Raw genomic sequence first — 24,130 nt, forward strand, 5'->3', positions numbered from 1 at the left:
GAGAGAGAGAGAGAGTAGGGGGGAGAGAGAGAGAGTAGGGGGAGAGAGAGTAGAGGGAGGAGAGAGAGAGAGTAGGGGGGCGAGAGCGGAGAGAGGAGAGACGAGAGAGTAGGGTGGGAGAGAGAGAGAGAGTAGGGGGGAGAGAGAGAGAGAGTAGGGGAGAGAGAGAGAGAGAGAGTCGGGGGAGAGAGAGAGAGAGAGTAGGGGGGAGAGAGAGAGAGTAGGAGGGAGAGAGCGAGAGAGAGAGAGAGAGAGTAGGCGGGGAGAGAGAGAGAGTAGGGGAGAGAGAGAGAGAGTAGGGGGAGAGAGAGAGAGGAATAGGGGGGAGAGAGAGAGAGAGGTAGGGGGGAGAGCGAGAGAGAGAGAGGCAGAGAGAGAGAGAGAGAGAGAGTAGGGGAGTGAGGGAGAGAGAGAGAGTAGGGAGGGAGAGAGTAGGGGGGAGAGAGAGAGAGTAGGGGGGAGAGGGAGAGAGAGTAGAGGAGAGAGAGAGTAGAGGAGAGAGAGAGAGTGTAGGGTATTACCAGTGGGTGGTGTGAGCTGGATGTTGTGCTTCTGGCAATATCCCTTGGGTAGGATGGCATGGGAGGAAGCATGGTAGCAGAACCAGTCAGACCCATCACCCGACCCATCTGTGCCATCAATGCCCACCATCAGGTAGCCATCCAACAGCACCTGGGAGAAAGAGAGTGTAACAACAGTTACCTTGCTACTAGACTCCATTTCAAGGTAATCCAAGATGGCGTAGCAGTCGGAAGTGTTTTTTGTCTTATCCTGTGTAAATAATTGTTTTCCTCGTTTTCCCCCCATATTTTTTCATATATATTTTAATCTCAATTTTCATTTACGGACTGAATATACTCTCCTGCAACCCGCTTCACCCAATGTGGTACGGATCTGCTATTTTTATACTTTAGAACCGGAACCCCCATCAGAAGCTAGCCAGCTAACTAGCTAGTAGTCAGTTAGCCACTGCAAGGGGTCTTCACCGTTGACTCGGACACCAGCCAGCCTCAACTCGGTCAATACCTACCAGACTGCACAGCGCGATATCAACCCAGAGCATATCGGACTGTTTTTACTCAACCACATCTCCGGATTCCTACAGCAAGCTCTGGACCTTTACACCGGATCATCGCACCTAGCTAGCTGAAATCCGAGTGGCTACTCCTGGCGAACGTCTTTGTTCCGAAGCAAGCAGCAGTTAGACTTGAGCTAGCCTCGAGCTAGGCCCATCTCCTGGCTAGCCGAAGAGGTCCATCAGCTAATTCTTGGGCTACAATACCTCTTCTGCCAATTGGCCTGGACCCTTTATTGCCGACACGGAGCCCCACCGATCCATCACGACTGGTCTGCCGATGTAATCGTCCGAGGTGGTTTCAACAGGCTTTTCCGTTGCGACGTCGTCGAAAATCCATCTGCTGGCCACGGCCCACTAGTTTTCTGAATTACCGTGTCTCCAGCTCGCCAAGCATAGTAGCGACTACCGAATGACTCCCTGACTCACCCATTGCTGCTCATTGGACCCTATGATCACTCGGCTACTCATGCCTCTCCCTAATGTCAATATGCCTGTCAACTGCTGTTTAGGTTAGTTATTATTGTTTTATTTCACTAAAGAGCCCCCAGCCCCGTCCTAAATGCCTTAGATAGCTCTTTTGTCGCACCCTCCACACATGCGAAGACCTCACCTGGCTTAACTGGTGCCTCCAGAGATGCAACCGCTCTCATCGTTACTTTGCCTCGGTTTACCTACACTGTACTCACATCCTACCACACCCTTGTCTGTACATTATACCCTGAATCTGTTCTACCACGCCCAGAAATCTGCTCCTTTTATTCTCTGTCCCCAACGCACTAGACTACCAGTTCTTACAGCCTTTAGCCGTACCCTTATCCTACTCCTCCTCTGTTCCTCTGGTGATGTAGAGGTTAACCTAGGCCCTGTAGCCTCCAGCATCACACCAAGGTGCTCTCATTGGTTGACTCCTGTAACCGTAAAAGCCTTGCTTTCATCCATGTTAACATCAGAAGCCTCCTCCATAAGTTTGCTTTAGCTGCTTTAGCACGCTCCTCCAACCCAGACGTCCTAGCCATGTCTGTATCCTGGCTTAGGAAGGCAACCAACATTTTTGACATTTCCATCCCTAATTACAACATTTTCCGTCAAGACAGAAGTGCTAAAGGGGACGGAATTGCAATCTACTGTAGAGATAGCCTGCAGAGTTCTGTCATACTATCCAGGTCTATGCCCAAACAGTTCGAGCTTCTACTTTTAAAGATCCATCTCTCCAGAAATAAGTCCCTCACTGTTGCCACTTGCTATAGACCCCTCAGCTCCCAGCTGTGCCCTGGACACCCTTTGTGAATTGATAGCCCCCCATCTATCGTCAGAGATCGTACTGCTAGGTGACCTAAATTGGGATATGCTTAACACTCTGGACGTCCTACAATCAAAGCTAGATGCCCTCAATCTCACACAAGTTATCAAGGAACCTACCAGGTACAACCCCAAATCCGTAAAACATGGGCACCCTCATAGATATCATCCTGATCAACTTGCCCTCTAAATACACCTCTGCTGTTTTCAACCAGGATCTCAGCGATCACTGCCTCATTGTCTGCGTCCGTAGTGGGTCCGCGGTCAAACGACCAACCCTCATCACTGTCAAACGCTTCCTAAAACACTTCTGCGCACAGGCCTTTCTAATCGACTTGGCCCGGGTATCCTGGAAGGATATTGACCTCATCTCGTCAGTAGAGGATACCTGGTTGTTCCTTAAAAGTGCTTTCCTCACCATCTTAAATAAGCATGCCCCTTTCAAAAAATGTAGAACTTAGAATAGATATAGCCCGTGGTTCACTCCAGTACTGACTGCCCTTGACCAGCACAAAAACACCCTGGCGTACTGCACTAGCTTCGAATAGTCCCCACAATATGCAACTTTTCAGGGAAGTCAGGAACCAATACATGCAGTCAGTTGGGACAGAAATTTCAAACAGAAATTTGCATTCTGCAGCACTAATTCCAAAGGTTGGGGACACTGTAAAGTCCATGGAGAATAAGAGTACCTCCTCCCAGCTGCCCACTGCACTGAGACTAGGAAATACTGTCACCACTGATAAATCCACGATAATCGAGAATTTCAATATTGCACCTGGCAATCCCAAACCCGGCCAACAGCTCCGCACCCCCCGCGCTTCTCCTTCACCCAAATCCAGACAGCTGATGTTCTGAAAGAGCTGCAAAATCTGGATCCCTACAAATCAGCTTGGCTAGACAATCTGGACCCTCTCTTCCTAAAATGATCTGCTGCCATTGTTGAATTCCCTATTACTAGTCTATTCAACCTTTCTTCGTATCGTCTGAGATTCCTAAAGATTGGAAAGTGGCCGCGGTCATCCCCCTCTTCAAAGGGGGAGACACTCTAGAGCCAAACTGTTACAGACCTATATCCATCCTGCCCTGCCTTTCTTAAGTCTTCGAAAGCCAAGTGAACAAACAGTTCCCTGACCATTTTGAATCCCCCTATACCTTCGCCGCTATGCAATCTGGTTTCCGAGCTGGTCACGGGTGTACCTCAGCCACGCTCAAGGTCGTAAATGACATCATAACTGCCATCGATAAAAGACAGTACTGTACAGCCGTCTTCATCAACCTGGCCAAGGCTTTCGACTCTGTCAATCACTGTATTCTTATCGGCAGACTCAACAGCCTTGGTATCTCGAATGACTGCCTCGCCTGGTTCACTAACTACTTCTCAGACAGAGTTCAGTGTGTCAAATTGGAGGGCCTGTAATCCGGACCTCTGGCAGTCTAAGGGGTGCCACAGGGTTCAACTCTCGGGACTTTTTTCTCTGTATATATCAAAAATGTCGCTCTTGCTGCGGGTGATTCTACGCAGACGACACCATTCTGTATACATCTGGCCCTTCTTTGGACACTTAACAACCCTCCAGACGAGCTTCAACGCCATACAACACTCCTTCCGTGTTGTAAAACTAAATGCATGCTCTTCAACTGATCGCTGCCAGCACCCGCCTGCCCGACTAGCATCACTACTCTGGACGGTTCTGACTTAGAATATGTGGACAACTATAAATACCTAGGTGTCTGGCTAGACTGTAAACTCTCCTTCCAGACTCACAATAAGCATCTCCAATCCAAAGTTAAATCTAGAATTGGCTTCCTATTTCGCAACAAAGCCTCCTTCACTCATGCTGCCAATCATACCCTTGTAAAACTGACTACCCTACCGATCCTTGACTTCGGCGATGTCATTTACAAAATAGCCTCCAACACTCGACTCAACAAATTGGATGTAGTCTATCACAGTGTCATCTGTTTTGTCACTAAAGCCCCATATACTACCCACCACTGCGACCTGTATGCTCTCATTGGCTGGCCCTCACTACATATCCGTAGCCAAACCCACTGGCTCCAGGTCATCTGTAAGTCTTTGCGAGGTAAAGCTCTGCCTTATCTATGCTCACTGGTCATCATAGCAACACCCACCCGTAGCATGCGCTCCAGCAGGTATATTTCACTGGTCATCCCCAAAGCGAACACCTCCTTTGGCCGCCTTTCCTTTCAGTTCTCTGCTACCAATGACTGGAACAAATTGCAAAAAAAATCACTGAAGTTGGAGACTTATATCTCCCTCACTAACTTTAAGCACCAGCTGTCAGAGCAGCTTTCGATCGCTGCAGCTGTACACAGCCCATCTGTAAATAGCCCATCCAACCAACTACCTTCCTCATCCCCATATTTGTTTTTCTGCTCTTTTGCACACCAGTATTTCATTTCATCCTTACATATATCACTCCAGTGTAAATTGCTAAATTGTAATTACTTCGCCACTGTTGGCCTATTTATTGTCTTACCTTCTTACTTCATTTGCACACACTATATACAGATTTTTCTATTGTGTTATTGATTGTACATTTGTTTATCCCATGTGTAACTCTGTTGTGTTTGTCGCACTGCTTTGCTTTATCTCGGCCAGGTCGCAGTTGTAAATGAGAACTTTTTCTCAACTGGCCTACCTGGTTAAATAAAGGTGAAAAATATATATATATATTTATTTTTAACAGGTTGAATCACAAGTTTGCTGGACAGAAGAAGCCATTAAAGCACTACACAGCTGATTTAATTAATCAAAGCTTGATGATGAGTTCATTTCAATCAGATGTGTAGTGCTAGGGCAAAAACCAAAACATGAACCCCTTGGGGTCCCTAGGGCCGAGATAGGGAAACCCTGCTTTTAAACAGTTACAGTTTAATGGCTGCGATAGGAGGACATTGAAGATGGATCAACAACATTTGAGTTACTCCACAATACTAACCTAAATGACAGAGTGAAAAGGAAAGCCTGTACAGAATAAACATATTCCAAAACATGCAACCTGTCTGCAATAAGGCACTGAAGTAATAATGCAAAAACTGTGGAAAATAAATTATGTCTTGAAAAGAAAGTGTTATATTTGGGAGTCCCACTCTTTATATTTTCAAACATGGTGGTGGCTGCTTCATGTTATGGGTTTTGCTTGTCATCGGCAAGGACTAGGGAGTTTAAGATACAAATAAATGGAATAGCGCTAAGCACAGGAAAAATCCTTGGGGAAAAGCTCTTAGAGTCTTACCCAGAAAGGGGCGGCAGCGTAGCCTAGTGGTTAGAGCGTTGGACTAGGGAACCGGAAGGTTGCGAGTTCAAACCCCCGAGCTGACAAGTCTGACAAGGCTGACAAGTACAAATCTGTCGTTCTGCCCCTGAACAGGCAGTTAACCCACTGTTCCCAGGCTGTCATTGAAAATAAGAAAGTGTTCTTAACTGACTTGCCTGGTTAAATAAAGGTTAAAAAAAATTTATTAAAAAAAGACTCACAGCTGTAATCACTGCCAAAGGGGATTCTAACATGCATTGAATAATTATCTAAAATCAAGATAGAACACCAATTTATTTTTCATATTATTATTTATCTTCCTTTGAAATTAGAGTATTTTGTGTAGATCGTTGACAAAAAATTACAATTAAATCCATTTTAATCCCTAATTTAATACACTATAAGTACATTTGTGCAAATACTTATGACACCCTCAAATGGAGGGACTAGATACATAGGGCTTTAATTTCTAAACCGAAAAACATATGAAAATACCCTCAAATAAAAGGTGACATTCTGTTCTGTCACCTCATATAAAACATTTAATATCAAGTCCAAAATGTTGGAGTATAGAGACAAATTAAGTGTACAATATTAGTTAAAAGATCACAGCATTGCAGCCAAGAATGAGAATCCTCTCAATCATTACCTTGTGTATAGTAGCCACACAGATGTTGCCCAGGTTTACAGGATTGATGGCCTCCAGCTTCATTCCCACCTCAAAGAAGCCTCCTTCCATGTACACAGTCCTGGGCTGTGGGGGGGGTCATAGAGAGGCATAACAGTGTTATAAAAGTCCAGTCATGAAACAAGCCGTTGTGGCATGCAGAATCACAGCACTCTATTTTTGCTTCTTTTGCAGACTCCTCTGGTATTAGTCAAACCATCAACAAATGAGCTATAGATAGACATTGATTAATGTGATCAGTCTGTATACTGACCTTCTTAAACAGCATGGGGACGCTATCACATGCAGAATCACAGCACTCTATTTTTGCTTCTTTTGCAGACTCCTCTGGTATTAGTCAAACCATCAACAAATGAGCTATAGATAGACATTGATTAATGTGATCAGTCTGTATACTGACCTTCTTAAACAGCATGGGGACGCTATCACAGTACACCTTACGGAATGTTGGGTGTTCAACGTCTGGGGAAGAACGTTTCATATTATCAACTTCAACATTGAAAACAACCCCCCCCCGTGCACAAGTTGGTTTAATCCCGTACCAGCCAGTTTGATGACATGACCCACTTTGCTGGACCAGCCCACTGGGTGCAGAAGCGGGCTCCACATATGGCACCAGACATCAGAGAGGGGCTCCCCTTTGGCCTCCTGCTCCCCGTCCTCATAGACCAGTCTTAGGCGGCCTCCGGTCACAGTGTCCACCACTGCCAGCCGTGTCCGGCTCACCAGAGTGCGGTCCACCACCTCCACACGCATGCCAGTACGGAACGGACACTTCATACTCTCGGCCAGCTGTGAGGGAGGAAGGAGAAAGAGAGAGAGGGGGAGAAACATGCAGAGAGAGAAGGGAAGGCCATTACATAGACAAGGGGCAGTGGTGGAGAGATGTGGTAATTTGGTTGGTTCTACCACAAAGAAAAAGCATGTCTGACACACGTTACCTTCATATAGAAGTCCACAGGCAAAGTTCTGGCTCCAACCAGCCGGTTCATCAGATACTCCTTCCAGTCACAAATGTTCTGGTGCACAGCTAGAAAAGGGACACACAACCAATAGTGTGCATTCGGAAACTATTCAGCCCCCTTCAATATTTCCACATTTTGTTACGTTACAGCCTTATTCTAAAATTGAGTTTTAGTTTTTCTCATCAATCTACACATAATACCCCATAATGACAAAGCAAAAACAGATTTTTTGAAATGTTTGCAAATTTATAAAATATAAACTGAAATATTACATTAAACATAAGTATTCAGACCCTTTACTCAGTACTTTGTTGAAGCACCTTTGGCAGCAACTACAGCCTTGAGTCTTCTTAGGTATGACGCTACAAGCGTCGCACACCTGTATTTGGGGAGTTTCTCCCATTCTTCCCTGTAGATTTGCTCAAGCTCTGTCAGATTGGATGGGGAGTGTCGCTGCACAGCTATTTTCAGGTCAATGGCTGGGCCACTCAAGGATATTGAGACTCGTCCCGAAACCACTCCTGTGTTGTCCTGTTGGAAGGTGAACCGTTGCCCCAGCCCGAGGTCCTGAGCATTCTGGAGCAGGTTTTCATCAAGAATCTCTCTGTACTTTGCTTTGTTAGGATTGAGGGAAAGATTGACTAGTCTCCCAGTCCCTGCCACTGAAAAACATCCCCATAGCATGATGCTGCCACCCCCATGCATCACCATAGGGATGTTGCCAGTTTTCCTCCAGACATGACGCTTGGCATTCAGGACAAAGAGTTAAATCTTGGTTTCATCAGACCAGAGAATCTTGTTTTCTTAGCTCTAGGAAGAGTCTTGGTGGGTCCAAATTTCTTCCATGTACGAATGATGGTGGCCACTGTGTTCTTGGGGACTTTCAATGCTGCAGACATGTTTTGGAACACTTCCCCAGATCTGTGCCTGGACACAATCCTGTCTCTGAGATCTATGGACAATTCCTTCGACCTCATGGGTTGGTTTTTGCTGTGACATGCACTGTCAACTGTGGGACCTTATATAGACAGGTATGCTTTTCCAAATCATGTCAAATCAAAATCCAACTTTATTTGTCAAGTGCCGAACACAACAGACCTTACCGTGTAATGCTTACTTACAAGACCTTAACCAACAATGCAGTTCAAGAAAGAGTTCAGTTTATTTGGTAAATATTTTCTTAAGTACATTTTTTTTTTTTTAAACAATAAAATAACAATAACGAGGCTATATACAGGGGGTACCTGTACAGAGTCAATGTGCTGGGTGTACAGGTTAGTTAATTGTACACATAAGTACTGGTAAAAATGACTATGCATAGACATGTAAATAGTCCGAGTAGCCATTTGTTTAATTGTTCAGCAGTCTCATGGCTTGGGGGTAGAAGCTGTTACGGAGCCCTTTGGTCCTAGACTTGGTAATCCGGTACTGCTTGCCGTGTGGTAGCAGAGAGAACATTCTATGACTTGGGTGACCGGAGTCTTTGACAATTTTTTGGACACCGACTAGTATATAGGTACTGGGTGGCAGGAACTCGGCCCCAGTGATGTACTGGGCTGTACGCACTACCCTCTTTAGCGCCTTCAAGGTCAGATAACGAGCGGTTGCCATACCAGCCCGTGATGCAACCGGTCAGGATGCTCCTGATGGTGGAGCTGTAGAACGTTGAGGATCTGGGGACCTTCTTCACGACTGTCTAGGTGTGTTTGGACTATGATAGTTTGTTGGTGATGTGGACACCAAGGAACTTGGAAACTCTCGACCAGCTCCACTACAGCTCCGTCAATGTTAATGAGGGCCCGCCTTTTCCTGTAGACCACGATCAGCTCCTTTGTCTTGCTCACATTGAGGGAGAGGTTATTGTCCTGGCAGTCTCTGACCTCCCTATAGGCTGTCTCATCATGGTCGGTAATCAGGCCTACCACTGTTGTCATCAGCAAACTTAATGATGGTGTTGGAGTCGTGTTTGGTCACACAGTCGTGGGTGAACAGGGAGCACAGGAGGGGACTAAGCACACACCCTTGAGGGGCTCCAGTGTTGAGAATCAGACGTGTTGGCATACGTGTTGTTGCCTACCTGTACCACTTGGGGGCAGCCCATCAGGAAGTCCAGGATCCAGTTGCAGAGGGAGGTGTTTAGTCCAAGGGTCCTTAGCTCAGTGATGATCTCTGTGGGCACTATGGTGTTGAACGCAATCAATTGAATTAACCACAGGTGGACTCCAAGTTTGAGAAACATCTAGATGGAAACAGGATGCACCTGAGCTCAATTTCAAGTCTCATTGCTTTTTGTTTCGAGTGCATTACTTTTAATTTAAAAAAATAAAAAATGTATACATATTTTTATTGGCAATTTTATTTAACCAGGTAGGCTAGTTGAGAACAAGTTCTCATTCGCAACTGCGACCTGGCCAAGATCAAGCATAGCAATTCGACACATACAACAAAGAGTTGTGGAATAAACAAAACATACAGTCAATAATACAGCAGAAAAAAGAAAACAAAAAGTCTATATACAGTGAGAGTAAATGAGATAAGATAAGGGAGTTAAGGAAATAAAATAGGCCACGGTGGCGAAGTAATTACAATATAGCAATTAAAACACTGGAATTGTAGATGTGCAGAAGATGAATGTGCAAGTAGAGATACTGGGGTGCAAAGGAGCAAGATAAATAAATAAATACAGTATGGGGATGAGGTAGATAGGGGAACCGGCCAGGCCATCTCTTTCCACGTGGATTCTCTGCCTCTAACCCTATTACAGGGGCTGAGTCACTGGCTTACTGGGGCTCTCTCATGCCGTCCCTGGAAGGGGTGCGTCACCTGAGTGGGTTGATTCACTGATGTGGTCATCCTGTCTGGGTTGGCGCCCCCCCTTGGGTTGTGCCATGGCGGAGATCTTTGTGGGCTATACTCGGCCCTGTCTCAGGATGGTAAGTTGGTGGTTGAAGATATCCCTCTAGTGGTGTGGGGGCTGTGCTTTGGCAAAGTGGGTGGGGTTATATCCTTCCTGTTTGGCCCTGTCCGGGGGTGTCCTCAGATGGGTCCACAGTGTCTCCTGACCCCTCCTGTCTCAGCCTCCAGTATTTATGCTGCAGTAGTTTGTGTGTCGGGGGGCTAGGGTCAGTTTGTTATATCTGGAGTACTTCTCCTGTCCTATTCGGTGTCCTGTGTGAATCTAAGTGTGCGTTCTCTAATTCTCTCCTTAGCCCTAGGACCATGCCCCAGGATTACCTGACATGATGACTCCTTGCTGTCCCCAGTCCACCTGGCCGTGCTGCTGCTCCAGTTTCAACTGTTCTGCCTTCTTATTATTCGAACATGCTGATAATTTATAAACATTTGAACATCTTGGCCATGTTCTGTTATAATCTCCACCCGGCACAGCCAGAAGAGGACTGGCCACCCCACATAGCCTGGTTCCTCTCTAGGTTTCTTCCTAGGTTTTGGCCTTTCTAGGGAGTTTTTCCTAGCCACCGTGCTTCTACACCTGCATTGCTTGCTGTTTGGGGTTTTAGGCTGGGTTTCTGTACAGCACTTTGAGATATCAGCTGATGTACGAAGGGCTATATAAATAAATTTGATTTGATTTACAGATGGGCTATGTACAGGTGCAGTGATCTGTTCTGACAGCTGGTGCTTATAGCTATTGAGGGAGGAAAGAGTCTCCAGCTTCAGAGATTTTTGCAGTTTGTTCCAGTCATTGGCAGCAGAGAACTGGAAGGAAAGGCGACCAAAGGAGGAATTGGCTTTGGAGGTGACCAGTGAGATATACCTGCAGGAGCGCGTGCTACGAGTGGGTGCTGCTATGGTGGCCAGTGAGCTGAGATAAGGCAGGGCTTTACCTAGCAGAGACTTGTAGATGACCTGGAGCCAGTGGGTTTGGCGACGAGTATGAAGCGAGGGCCAACCAACGAGAGCGTACAGGTCGCAGTGGTGAGTGGTATATGAGGCTTTGGTGACAAAACGGATGGCACTGTGATAGGCTGCATCCAATTAGTTGAGTAGAGTGTTGGAGGCTATTTTATAGATGACGTCACCAAAGTCGAGGATCAGTAGGATGGTCAGTTTTACAAGGGTATGTTTGGCAGCATGAGTGAAGGATGCTTTGTTGCGATATAGGAAGCCAATTCTAGATTTAATTTTGGATTGGAAATGCTTAATGTGAGTCTGGAAGGAGAGTTTACAGTCTAACCAGACACCTAGGTATTTGTAGTTGTCAGAGCCGTCCAGAATAGTGATGCTAGTTGGACGGGCGGGCAGGTGCGGGCAGTGATCGATTGAATAGCATGCATTTAGTTTTACTTGCTTTTAAGAGCAGTTGGAGGCCACGGAAGGAGAGTTGTATGGCATTGAAGCTCATCTGGAGGTTAGTTATTAACAGTGTCCAAAGAGGGGCCAGAAGTATACAGAATGGTGTCGTCCGCGTAGAGGTGGATCAGAGAATCACCAGCAGCAAGAGCGACATCATTGATGTATAGAGAAGAGAGTCGGCCTGAGAATTGAACCCTCTGGCACCCCCATAGAGACTGCCAGAGGTCCGGACAACAGGCCCTCCGATTTGACACACTGAACTCTGTCTGAGAAGTAGTTGGTGAACCAGGCGAAGCAGCCATTTGAGAAACCAAGGCTGGCTGTTGTCTGCCAATAAGAATGTGGGTGATTGACAGAGTCGAAAGCCTTGACCAGGTCGATGAAGATGACTGCACAGTAATGTCTTGTATCGATGGCGGTTATGATATCGTTTAGGACCTTGAGCGTGGCTGAGGTGCACCCATGACCAGCTCTGAAACCAGATTGCATAGTGGAGAAGGTACAGTGGGATTCTAAATGGTCGGTAATCGGTTTGTTAACTTGGCTTTCGAAGACCTTAGAAAGACAGGGTAGGATAGATTTGTAGGGGTCCAGATTTTGCAGCTCTTTCAGAACATCTAGATTTGGGTGAATATAAAGAAACACAAATTACAACTTGAACAGGTACATCCTTTTATCCCCTTATACCTCCCTCCCCTTAAAAAAACAGCACACGTAAAATTGAATAAAACATACAATTGGAAATAATAAATATACACACATATGCACACATACAGTACCAGTCAAAAGTTGACATCTACTCATTCAAGGGTTTTTATTTATTTGTACTATTGTCTACAGTGTAGAATAATAGAAGACATCAACACTAGGAAAAAAAACATATGGAATCATGTAGTAACCAAAAAAAGTGTCAAGATATATTTTAGATTCTTCAAAGTAGCCATCCTTTGCTTTGATGACAGCTTTGCACACTCTTGGCATTCTCTCAACCAGACTCATGAGGTAGTCACCTTGACTTAATTTAAACTAACACCTGTTGAAAGTTTATGCATTTGAGACAATTTTGTTGTGACAAGGTAGGGGCGGTATACAGAAGATACCCCTATTTGGTAAAAGACCAAGTCTTTTTACCAAAATGTAAAGAACTTCTTCAAGTGCAGTCGCAAAAACCATCAAGCGCTATGATGAAACTGGCTCTCATGAGAACCACCACAGGAAACCCTAACCCAGAGTTCATTAGTTACCAGCCTCAGAAGTTGCAGCCCAAATAAAGTTGAAGTCTGACGTTTACACCTTAGCCAAATACATTTTTTTTTAAACACAGTTTTTCACAATTCCTGACATTTAATCCTAGTAACAATTCCCTGTCTTAGGCTAATTAGAATCACCACTTTATTTTAAGAGCGTGAAATGTCAGAATAATAGTAGAGAGAATGATTTATTTAAGCTTTTATTTCCTTCATCACATTCCCAGTGGGTCAGAAGTTTACAAAACACTCAATTAGTATTTGGTAGCATTGCCTTTAAATAGTTTAACTTGGGTCAAACGTTTCAGGTAGCCTTCCACAAGCTTCCCACAATAAGTTGGGTGATTTTTGACCCATTCCTCCTGACAGAGCTGGTGTAACGGAGTCAGGTTTGTAGGCCTCCTTGCACGCACACACTTTTTCAGTTCTGCCCACATATTTTCTATAGGATGAGGTCAGGGCTTTGTGATGGCCACTCCAATACCTTGACGTTGTTGTCATCAAGCCATTTTGCCACAACTTTGGAAGTATGCTTGGGGTCATTGTCCATTTGGAAGACCCATTTGCGACCAACCTTTAACTTCCTGACTGTTGTCTTGAGATAATTTCCATGCCTCATGATGCCATTTATTTTGTGAAGTGCACCAGTCCTTCCTGCAGCAAAGCACCCCCACAACATGATGCTGTCACCCCTGTGCTTCACGGTTGGGATGGTGTTCTTCGGCTTGCAGGCCTCCCCCTTTTTCCTCCAAACATAACGATGGTCATTATGGACAAACAGTTCTATTTTTGTTTCTTCAGACCAGAAGACATTTATCCAAAAAGTATGATCTTTGTCCCCATGTGCAGTTGTGAACTGTAGTCTGGATTTTTTTATGGCGGTTTAGGAGCAATGGCTTCTTCCTTGATGAGCTGCCTTTCAGGTTATGTCGATATAGGACTCGTTTTTACTGTGGACATAGATAGTTTTGTACCCGTTTCCTCCAACATCTTCACAAGGTCCTTTGCTGTTGTTCTGGGATTGATTTTCACTTTTCGCACCAAAGTATGTTCATCTCTAGGAGACAGAATGTGTCTCCTTCCTGAGCAGTATGATGGCTGTGTGGTCCCATGGTGTTTATACTTGCGCACTATTGTGTGTACAGATGAACGTGGTACCTTCAGGCATTTGGAAATGGCTCCCAATGATGAACCAGACTTGTGGAGGTCTACAATTGTTTTTCTGAGATCTTGGCTGATTTCTTTTGATTTTTCCAAGATGTCAAGCAAAGAGGCACTGAGTTTGAAGGTATGCCTTGAAATACATCCACAGGTACACCTCCAATTGACTCAAATTATGTAAATTAGCCTATCAGACGCTTCTAAAGCATGACATTTTCTGGAATTTTCCAAGCTGTTTAAAGGCACAGTCAACTTAGAGTATGTAAACTTTCTGACCCACTGGAATTGTGATACAGTGAATTATAAGTGAAATGATCTGTCTGTAAACAATTGTTGGAAAAACAAAGTAGATGTCCTAACAGACTTGCCAAAACTATAGTTTGTTAACAAGAAATTTGTGTTTAAATGACTAAGTCATTTAAGTGTATGTAATCTTCCGACTTCAACTGTAAATGCTTCAGAGTTCAAGTAGCAGACACATCTCAACATCAACTGTTCAGCAGAGACTGCGTGAATCAGGCCTTCATGATCGAATTGCTGCAAAGAAACCATATTAAAGAACACCAATAATAACAAGAGACTTGCTTGAGCCAAGAAACACGAGCAATGGACATTAGACCAGTGGAAATCTGTCTGATGAGTCCAAATGAGAGATTTTTGGTTCCAACCGCCGTGACTTTGTGAGACGCAGAGTAGGTGGACAGATGATCTTTGCATGTGTGGTTCCCACCGTGAAGCATGGAGGAGGAGGTGTGATGGTGCTTTGCTGGTGACACCCTCTGTGATTTATTTAGAATTCAAGGCACACTTAACCAGCATGGCATTGCTACCACAGCATTCTGCAGCGATACGCCATCCCATCTAGTTTGCGCTTAGCAGGACTATAATTTGTTTATCAACAGGACAATGATCCAACACAATTCCAGGCTGTGTGAGGGCTATGTATGTCTAAGAGTGTGTAAAGCTGTCATTAAGGCAAAGGGTGGCTACTTTGAAGAATCTCAAATATATTTTGATTCATTTAACACTTTTTTGGTTACTACATGATTCCATGTGTTATTTCATCATTTTGATGTCTTCACTATTATTGTACAATGTAAAAAAAAAAATGTAAATAAAGAAAAACCCTTGAATGAGTACATGTGTCCAAACTTTTGACTGGTAATGTACATACACAAAAATAAATCTAAAATATCAAAACATGCTATCCCTTCCCTCCCACACCCTCTCATTTCCCCTGTTGGCCAACATTCATACTCCTGATAAATGGAAGGCTACTGTTCAAAAAAGGAAATTAAAAAGGCTGCCATCTCAAGAAAACAAACTTTACAACATCTGCTTTACTTTTAGTGAGACTAGGCAACAAAGATGGAACTCCAAATATAGCAATCAAAGGACAAGCCTGCAGATCAATATCTAGAATTTTAGAGACAGTATTAAAAAAGAATGACCAACACTCAGACATCTTAGAACATGAATAAAACATATGGGTGTGGTCTGCCGAAGTGATTGAACATCGATCACGTGTCATTTGTGTCTGGGAGGAATTTACAATGTTTTTCTTTGGTGTAGTGAATTCTGTGCAAGACCTTGAACTGAATGAAACTTAACCGATGGAGTTAAGCCTAAGGGCCTCCTTGTTGATTGGAGAGGGTTCAGAGGAAAGCATAATATCATGTAATCTAGAAATCAGAAACCTAGGTCAAGTGTTCATTTTAACAGATTGGATTCTGCCAGCTAAGAAGAGAGGCAGACTATCTAAGCGTTGTAAGTCTGCTTTAACTCATGTGACTAGACTTGCTAAGATTATTTTATGGAGGGTAGCCAGAGAATGTGTTATATTCACACCTCAATAGGAAAAACCAGAGGGCGACAGACGTAAAGGCAGTGGGGTTGATGGGAAAGCATTCATTTTTCTGAATGTTCAATTTGTAACCTGAGAATGATCCAAATGTGTTTAAAAAATGCATCGTTATCGACAGGGTTCACAGGGTTAGTGATATATAATAGTAGATAATCTGCGTACAGTGACACTGTGTTCTTCACCAGCTCGGTGGATTCCAGTGAAAGATGATGATCATCATCATTTTAAGGCCAAGGAAAGCAATTCTATTGCAAGTGCAAAAAGGAGTGAGGACATAAGGCACCCTTGACGGGCCCCTCTGGATAGGTGGAAGTATTTGAATGTTGAGAGTTGGTGTGTGCGCAAGCTGTAGGAGCAGAATAGAGCATACGTATCTGTGAGATGAAATTGGACCCAAAACCAAATCTTATCAAAACTGAAATAAATAATCCCACTCCACTAGGTCGAAAGCCTTCTCTGCATCAAGAGAAGCAACCATTTTAGAGTCTGGAGAGAGAAGGAGAGAGTATAAATGTTCAAAAGCCGACGTACATTGGAAAACAGTTGTCACCCTTTGATGAAACCTATTTGATCATCAGATATGACATCCTGGAGCCAGGGTTCCAACCGGCATGCTAGAACCTTAGCTAATAGTTTAACATCAGAGCTCAAAAGTGAAATGATGGGGCGAGTTGATCTGGGATTTTTTTTGAATAATCGATTGGGAAGCTATCAGGGCCTGGGGCCTTGCCACTTTGCATTAACTTTAGACCCTTTGTTATCTTATCTAGATGTTGAGGGTTGTCCAGAACTTCACTGATGTCCATACTAAATGGATGGAATTATCTAAAGTTATCTAAAAAGTTGTCCATAGCCGTAATATCTGATGGGGGTTTGGATTTGTAGAGGTTAGAATAAAATGGACACAAAACTTGAATAAATAGAGGGATCACTTGTAAGATTACAGGAAGAGTTATATAACTGAGATGCTGACTGGCGGTTAAGTTGGTGTGCCAAAAAGCGTATTCGTAGTACGTCCCCTTAATTTGTTGCAACAGAAACTCTGCTTTATCAGTGGAAAGTAGATTCAATTGAGTTTGAAGTTTCAACCTCTATGCGTATATTCAGGGGATGGTGAAGTTTGGTGAAGTGTTCTATTGCCAGGATTGAGTCCAGCAGTTCTTGAAATGATCTTTCCCCATATTACAGCTTTGAAAGTCTCCCAAAGAAGAGAGGGGGAGGTGTTGTTATTTTTATTCCTTTGAATGAATACATTTATGTTAGTTGAAATAAAAAGTTGAACAATTCTTTGTTAGACAATAGGGCCATGTTAAATCTCCAAGTCAAATGTTTTTTTTGCGTTCGGAGTGAATGCCAGAATGTCCAGAATGTGGGGGGAATGGTCCGAAATTACTATAGCAGAATATTCTGTAGTTTTAACTGAGGGGAGAAGGGTTCTAAAAAAATGTAGTCTATGAGTGAGTAGGCTTGATAAACATGAGAAAAGTAGAAGTATTTTGTGACAGGGTGGAGGAAGTGCCATGGATAAAAACAACCCATTTGGGTCGTGAATGTAGAAAGAGCTTTTGCCATCCCGGAAGGAGTAAGTGTTCTGGGATTAGACTGGTCGAGTCATGGTTCAATAACACAGTTAAAGTCCCCGCCAAAGATGAGACGGTGGGTGTCAAGATTAGGGAGAGAGGTGAAAAGAGATGTCTTAAATCTAGTGTCATCCCAGTTAGGGGCGTAAACATTTGCAAGTACTTCAGGGGTCTGGAAGAGTGTCCACTAACTATTGTATAACGTCCTCCAGGATCTGAAATTATCTGAGAGGGTGAAAACTGTGCTCGTTTGTGAATCACTATTGCGATTTCCCTGGCTTCGCCGTTAGAATTAGAATGAAAAACCAGTCCAACCCAGGCTTTACGCAATCTAGTATGGTCGTTAACACATATTGCATTTCTTCAAGAAAAGCACCTATAAGTATTCAGGCTGTTCAGATGTGAAAATACTCTGGAGCTCTTAATTTGCCCTCCACAACATGCAAATGTTCCATGTCACCAGTCTGACTGGAAGCCCCAAAATATCATGCTGACTTATTGTTGAACTAGACATGAATCTTTATAAGAGGAGAAGTCAAATGAAGAAAAATGAGGAAGAGAGATCGAGAGAGAAGCTACATGAAAAAAAAACATTGAATTAAACAAAAACTTTGAGAAACAGAGCACAAGAATCTTTGGATAATGCCAACTTAACCCACCTCCTCATCTACACAACATACACTAAAATAAAATATAGTACAACACCATTCAAAGAAAAAATATATATACTCATTTTAAACTTAGCAGCAGAAATTCTCTTACTCGGCATCCGTTGATTACCCTAAACATGTACAGTGAGGTCAAACCGACCTAGGAAAGAAGTTACATACACCCTTGAAATTAAAAAATAAAATATGTCAGTAGGTAAGTGTACAATTTGGGTTTTGGCCACACTTTAAATAAAAGAGTATAACCTTCAGATATTGAAAAATGTTAACTGTGATCGGTGGCATTTCAATGGCCATAATATGAATGTAGTCCACTGGGTGTCGCCACATGACTGAGTAATGAATGTCCTTAGGGGGAAACAATGAAATAACAGTATACAAATGGACAACTAGCATTTTGGATATGTACAATTAAGCAAACGAACCAGGGGTCTAAACTCCTCAGCTTAGTGCAACAATTAAACAAGAGTAAAATTGGAAGAGTGATGGTTTTAGATTCCAATGTCGTTGTGGAATCCAAGATAAAGTGAATGTGACTGAGGACCGACCATCAGTGACCAGGGCCTGAATACATATGTAAATAAGGTATTTCAGTTTTACTTTGTGTTATAAATGAGCAAGAATGTCTAAAAACCTGTCATTATGGGGTATTGTGTGTAGATTGATTAAATAAAAATGTGTCCTCATCAATTTTAGAATAAGGCTGTAACGTAACAAAATGTGGAAGAAGTCAAGGGGTCTGAATGCACTGTATTGATCCACTAGCAAAACATTTAATGAACCCACATTTTTTTTTTATAAGTGTAATCAAATTGTTGCACTTCTTCAGATACTGCTTCATAAAATGGATGTCTCATTACCCACAATTATTTTGTATTTTTTTACAGAAATGTTTACTTAAACTTTTAGACCTATAGTACTCTATACCTGTGGAGGTCACTCACCCTGTGGTGGCACCAGCAGCTTGCCGGTCATGGCACACCATCCGATGGGGTACATGTCTCCAGAACCCAGGCTGCACCAGAAGTCCTGGCTGCTGTCCTCCTCAAAGCCCTCGTACCTCAACCGAGCTTTATAGCCTGGAAAACAGAGAGAGGAAGAGGTAAACTAACATTCAGTCCATGACAACAACAAAATAATAATAATCATGTTTGATGTCTCAGGATGCCTCCTAAATGGAACCTTGTTCCCTGTGTAGTGCACTATATAGGGAATAGGGTTGTAGTATAAAGTAGTGCACTATATAGGGAATAGGGTTGTAGTATAAAGTAGTGCACTATATAGGGAATAGGGTGCCATTTTTAGATGTCCCATCAATCAGTTTCAGAGTATTTGGCTGACCTGCAAGTTGGATGATGCTGGCGATCCAATACACTTTACTGGGCAGGATGGCACTAGTGTTCAGGACCTCTACCTTTAACCTCACTGTGATGTCATCCCACTGGGCACAGAGTGGCGCCTGCAGGGGAACAGCAGCAACGGTAGTTCACAAGTAGAATAAAGAAAGCAATTTATTGCTACGCAACTTTAAAATAGAATAGTATTGTAATAAGTGAAAAGGAAGACTTGCATGTCTGAAGCAGGCCACTGAAGCAGCAAGAGAGCCTGCCTTCTCCAGGTAAGCACCCCAGTCAAAGTTTCCTGTTGCTGCAACTATATGACAAGGGGAAAAGGGAGAACCAACAGGTCTGTCTCAGAAAGGAACTAAATGTTTCCCCTCTTCTAACTTACAAATAATGATAGAGAGGATTTTTCTTCTTGGCTGCAATGGTGTGATGTTTTAACTAATATTTTCAATGTACACTTAATTCTGGCAGCTTCATTAAATAGTACCCACAAAACACTAGTCTCAACGTCAACAGTGACGAGGTGACTCCGGGATGCTGGCCTTCTAGGCAGAGTTCCTCTGTTCAGTGTCTGTGTTCTTTTGCCCATCTAAATCTTTTCTTTTTAATTGGCCAGTCTGAGATATGGCTTTTTCTTTGCAACTCTGCCTAGAAGGCCAGCATCCCGGAGTCACCTCTTCACTGTTGACGTTGAGACTAGTGTTTTGCGGGTACTATTTAATGAAGTTGCCAGTTGAGGACTTGTGAGGCATCGGTTTCTCAAACTAGACACTAAATGTACTTGTCCTCTTGCTCAGTTGTGGACAGGGGCCTCCCACTCCTCTTTCTATTCTGGTTAGAGACAGTTTGCGCTGTTCTGTGAAGGGAGTAGTACACAGCATTGTACGAGATCTTCAGGTTCTTGGCAATTTCTCGCATGGAATAGCCTTCATTTCTCAGCACAAGAATAGACTGATGTGTTTCAGAAGAAAGTTCTTTGTTTCTGGCCATTTTGAGTCTAATGGAATTCACAAATTCTGATTCTCCAGATACTCAACTAGTCTCAAGAAGGCCAGTTTTATTGCTTCTTTAAATCAGAACAACAGTTTTCAGCTGTGCTAACATAATTGTAAAGGGGTTTTCTAATGATCAATTAACCTTTTAAAATGATAAGCTTTGATTAGCTAACACAACGTGCCATTGGAACACAGGGGTGATGGTTGCTGATAATGGGCCTCTGCACGCCTATGTAGATATTCCATTATTTAAAATGTTTAAATCATTATTTATATATAAATAAAAAACACCTTGAGGAATAACGTGTACACACACACACACACACATAATTCTCAGTATTATTTATTTGTATTTATTTTCTCATTCTTTAAAAAAACTGTCATATTGTTCTTTAGTCATAGTGTTCTTAGTTTAAATGTGTGTTGCTGTTCCTGTCCATTAGTGTTGTGTATTTTGTCATGTTCTATGTTGTGTGGACCCCAAGAAGAATAGCTGCTGCTTTTTCAACAGCTAATGGGGACTTTCTCACACATCATTTTTCACGATTCTGTCATGATTATCCGTAATTATACATTATTTACCATTAATTTCAATTGGGCACAACATAATCCAAAGCAAACCGCAAATGGGCTCCTGAGCTGCATCTCAGTGCTAGAGGCATCACTACAGACCCTGGTTCGATTCCAGGCTGTATCACAACTGGCCATGATTGGGAATTTCCATAGAGCAGCATTCAATTGGCCCAGCGTCACACGGGTTAGGCAGTCATTGTAAATAAGAATTTGTTTTTAACTGACTTGCCAGGTTAAATAAAGGTTAAACAATCCAACAAGTTTGTAGAGTCACAAGCTTGATGGAGTCATTGTGTGCTAGGAATATGGAACCAAATCTTAAACTTGACACTACTTTATTACACTATAAGTGAAATTGTCAAAATACTTATGACACCTTCAAATGGGGAGACTAGATACAAAGTGCTTTCATTTCTAAACCGCAAAACAGATATGACAATGTCGCCTCATATGAAACATTTTCTCTCAAATCCAAAACGCTGAAGTATAGAGCCAAATTAAAAGTTAGGCTTTTCTACTACCCCAGCAATGTAAAAGCCCTCCAAGTGGTCTCACCATCCTGTCCAGTAGAGCTGGAGCTGTTGTCCTGACTGCTTCCCAGAGATGCAATCATGTTTCCCATTTGGGTGGACCAGGCAGTCTTAATCAGCACCTTGGCCTTCTTGGTGGGAGGCTTTCCCTGGAGAAAATAAAACATTGAGTGAAGCCAAGGGTGATGCTATATAAAAGGCTTTATAAAAGGCTATACAGTATAAAGTCTATAAACATCTAGCCTCACCACCTGTAACACACAGAAAGATATTCTCGCTCACCTGAAGTCGTGCCAGGATAGAGGACTTCTTGCAGTTGGAGGAGTAGGCTCTGGAGCAGGAGACGCTGCAGAAACGCTTGGTCTTGGAATAGAAGGTGTCTCTGGTCCCGCTGAAGCCACACATCTCACACACCACTGTGTAGGGAAGAGGATGAGAATATGTTACAGAACAGATCGGTGGTTTTGGTGATCCATGATGAGTATCCTTGCCTGGAATTTTATATCAGCAGGCTAACTAATTAAAGTTAATAACAGGCTAACGCAGTCTTCCCTCACCCGGTCCGTCATCTATAGTGAGAGCAGAGTAGTAATCTCCAAAATAATCATCCATCTCATCTTCATCATCTTCATCTTCATCTTCGTCATCTTCATCGTCATCCTCTGCATCAGTGTCATCCGACTGCAGAGGTCCCCCCTCAACATCCTCCTTTCAGAGAGAGGAACAAGGTTGGGTAAGAGAGAGGGTCATGTATGATTTTAACTATTCTGAAACATGGAACTGTGCTTCAGCTATTAAATAAACTGCCTTTAACATCACAGATTACCAACCTTATGTTATAAATCTAGCAAGCTACCTCTTGTTTACAAAAGTATAGTATTGCGCTGTTTTTTATTGCGCTGTTTTTTTCTCAATGTCAGGTGGGACACTGACACACAACACTAACGGTCACAGACTCACCGTGTCATATTCCTGTGGTTCTACAGGGACGCCACGTCTCTGGGCTTTGGGGGTGCACACGTTGCAGCCGAAGCCCTCACAGGAGGTGCAGGGGGGCCGTATGAACACTGTGGGGACAGCCCCATACTTCAGCTTCAGCTGTCCTTTGGCAGCGAGAGCCTTGAGGACGGGGTAGGGCTTGTTTTCAAAACACTCCTTACCAAAGTGTTCACAGCAAAGCTGGGAGTTCGGCGAGGCGGTCCAGTTGCTCCGAGTCCGCTGGACCTGCTTCTCCCATTTGTGAAACTCCTCTGTGTCATTGTTAGGGAAATTGTACAGAGTAACACCATCTTCCCACGACTTGCCACACCCATACGCCACACAGCGGTCTGGCATCGTCTTCTGGCACGTGATTGGACTGTTTTGAGAATGACGTCAGGCAGTCAAAGTCTAGAGTCAGGTCTTCCTTCTTGTTGTCTAGTGTGATGTCATACCACTGCTCCTGGGGCTGCACTCTGTAACCAAAGGGGCAAGATTGAATTTGACATCACATTATTGGTTAAAATGGGACCTGTGCTCCTTGCATCAGAAGTGTATTCTATACTTTAAACAAAATCTTAATTTCTTCATGTCTTCTCTAATATCGAACATAACAGTGCTGATTGCACATCCAGTGGCATTCAACAATTAACACATTAGTTTGCTACCTTGCTAGCTAGCAAGCTAACAGAGTATTAGTGCAGTAACCTCGCTATGCGTTTCTCCGAATCTATTCTACCACTCACCAACACTGTAAAAGCAATCTTAACTTTCGTTTATTAGTATTCTAGCAATGTACACTTGAATCCCTTCGCTTTAAAACAACTTCGCAAAATCAGCCTCAGTAACACATGTTAGTCACCTACCGCTTCTTCGTGTTTATTCCTGTGAAAGGTATTCTGGGAGTTGTAGTTTTCAGCTGCTTCAGGCATGCCACTGCTATCTGGATTGGTGGTATTGTATAATCAGAAATATTTTGGAACGATCAACCAATCAATCAATTAACCAATGTAATCGATCAACTTATATATCAATCAACAATTTTTGCTCACATATACCCTCTAATCATATATCATTGGAACGCTTAGATTCACAGTTATCCATCTGACACATTTTTGGAATGCTCAGGTCAACATACCTGAACATAAACAAGTGGTTCTGAAAGGTCATGAAATTACCTTACAAATTATATAATATAACCCACTTTGAAAGCACTACCTTCAATTGTTGGCCCATATTGTGTCATAAATGTTATAATGTTGGAAGCTGAGCCATAAAATTCCATGTAGTGAGGCAGCTATGTTTTTGGATTGTAACTTTGGTGATAGAGGCACCAAATTGCACACACACAGCTAAAACAGGGTTTAAAAAAGATTTGTAGATACAGGGCCATCACAGTATTCACACATTAACCCCACAGAAGTCAATAATCCAAGGTAGGCAACAACACATCGCCACGCTGACCATCAGGGGGCCCCACGGGGGTGTCTGCTTAGCCCCCTCTGTTAGCAATTTATGTTATTCTTCAATAACACAAACTCCAAAGCAAATCAGGGGGAG

At 43.2% G+C, this 24,130-nt stretch overlaps 1 protein-coding gene across 3 annotated transcripts in view; it reads right to left on the minus strand.

Moving 5' to 3' along the window:
• Positions 1–23,521, minus strand: part of l3mbtl2 (L3MBTL histone methyl-lysine binding protein 2) — a 28,151-nt gene extending 4,630 nt beyond the window's left edge. For 2 of the 3 annotated variants that reach the window (XM_020495679.2, XM_020495677.2), the window contains exons 1-13: positions 23,437–23,521; positions 22,553–23,046; positions 22,150–22,300; positions 21,875–22,008; positions 21,618–21,741; positions 19,719–19,801; positions 19,490–19,607; positions 19,093–19,227; positions 7,291–7,379; positions 6,892–7,141; positions 6,750–6,811; positions 6,311–6,415; positions 522–672 (exon numbers count right to left, since the gene is read on the minus strand). In XM_020495679.2, the coding sequence (XP_020351268.1) occupies positions 522–672; positions 6,311–6,415; positions 6,750–6,811; positions 6,892–7,141; positions 7,291–7,379; positions 19,093–19,227; positions 19,490–19,607; positions 19,719–19,801; positions 21,618–21,741; positions 21,875–22,008; positions 22,150–22,300; positions 22,553–22,927 (1,777 nt within the window). In that variant the 5' untranslated portion in view covers positions 22,928–23,046; positions 23,437–23,521. Of the gene's footprint in view, positions 1–521; positions 673–6,310; positions 6,416–6,749; positions 6,812–6,891; positions 7,142–7,290; positions 7,380–19,092; positions 19,228–19,489; positions 19,608–19,718; positions 19,802–21,617; positions 21,742–21,874; positions 22,009–22,149; positions 22,301–22,552; positions 23,047–23,316 lie in introns of all 3 variants that reach the window. The other variant, XM_020495678.2, reaches the window with a different exon arrangement.
• Positions 23,522–24,130: the final 609 nt, after the last annotated feature.

The sequence above is a fragment of the Oncorhynchus kisutch genome, linkage group LG11, assembly GCF_002021735.2.
Source record: "Oncorhynchus kisutch isolate 150728-3 linkage group LG11, Okis_V2, whole genome shotgun sequence".
Classification (NCBI taxonomy): domain Eukaryota; kingdom Metazoa; phylum Chordata; class Actinopteri; order Salmoniformes; family Salmonidae; genus Oncorhynchus; species Oncorhynchus kisutch.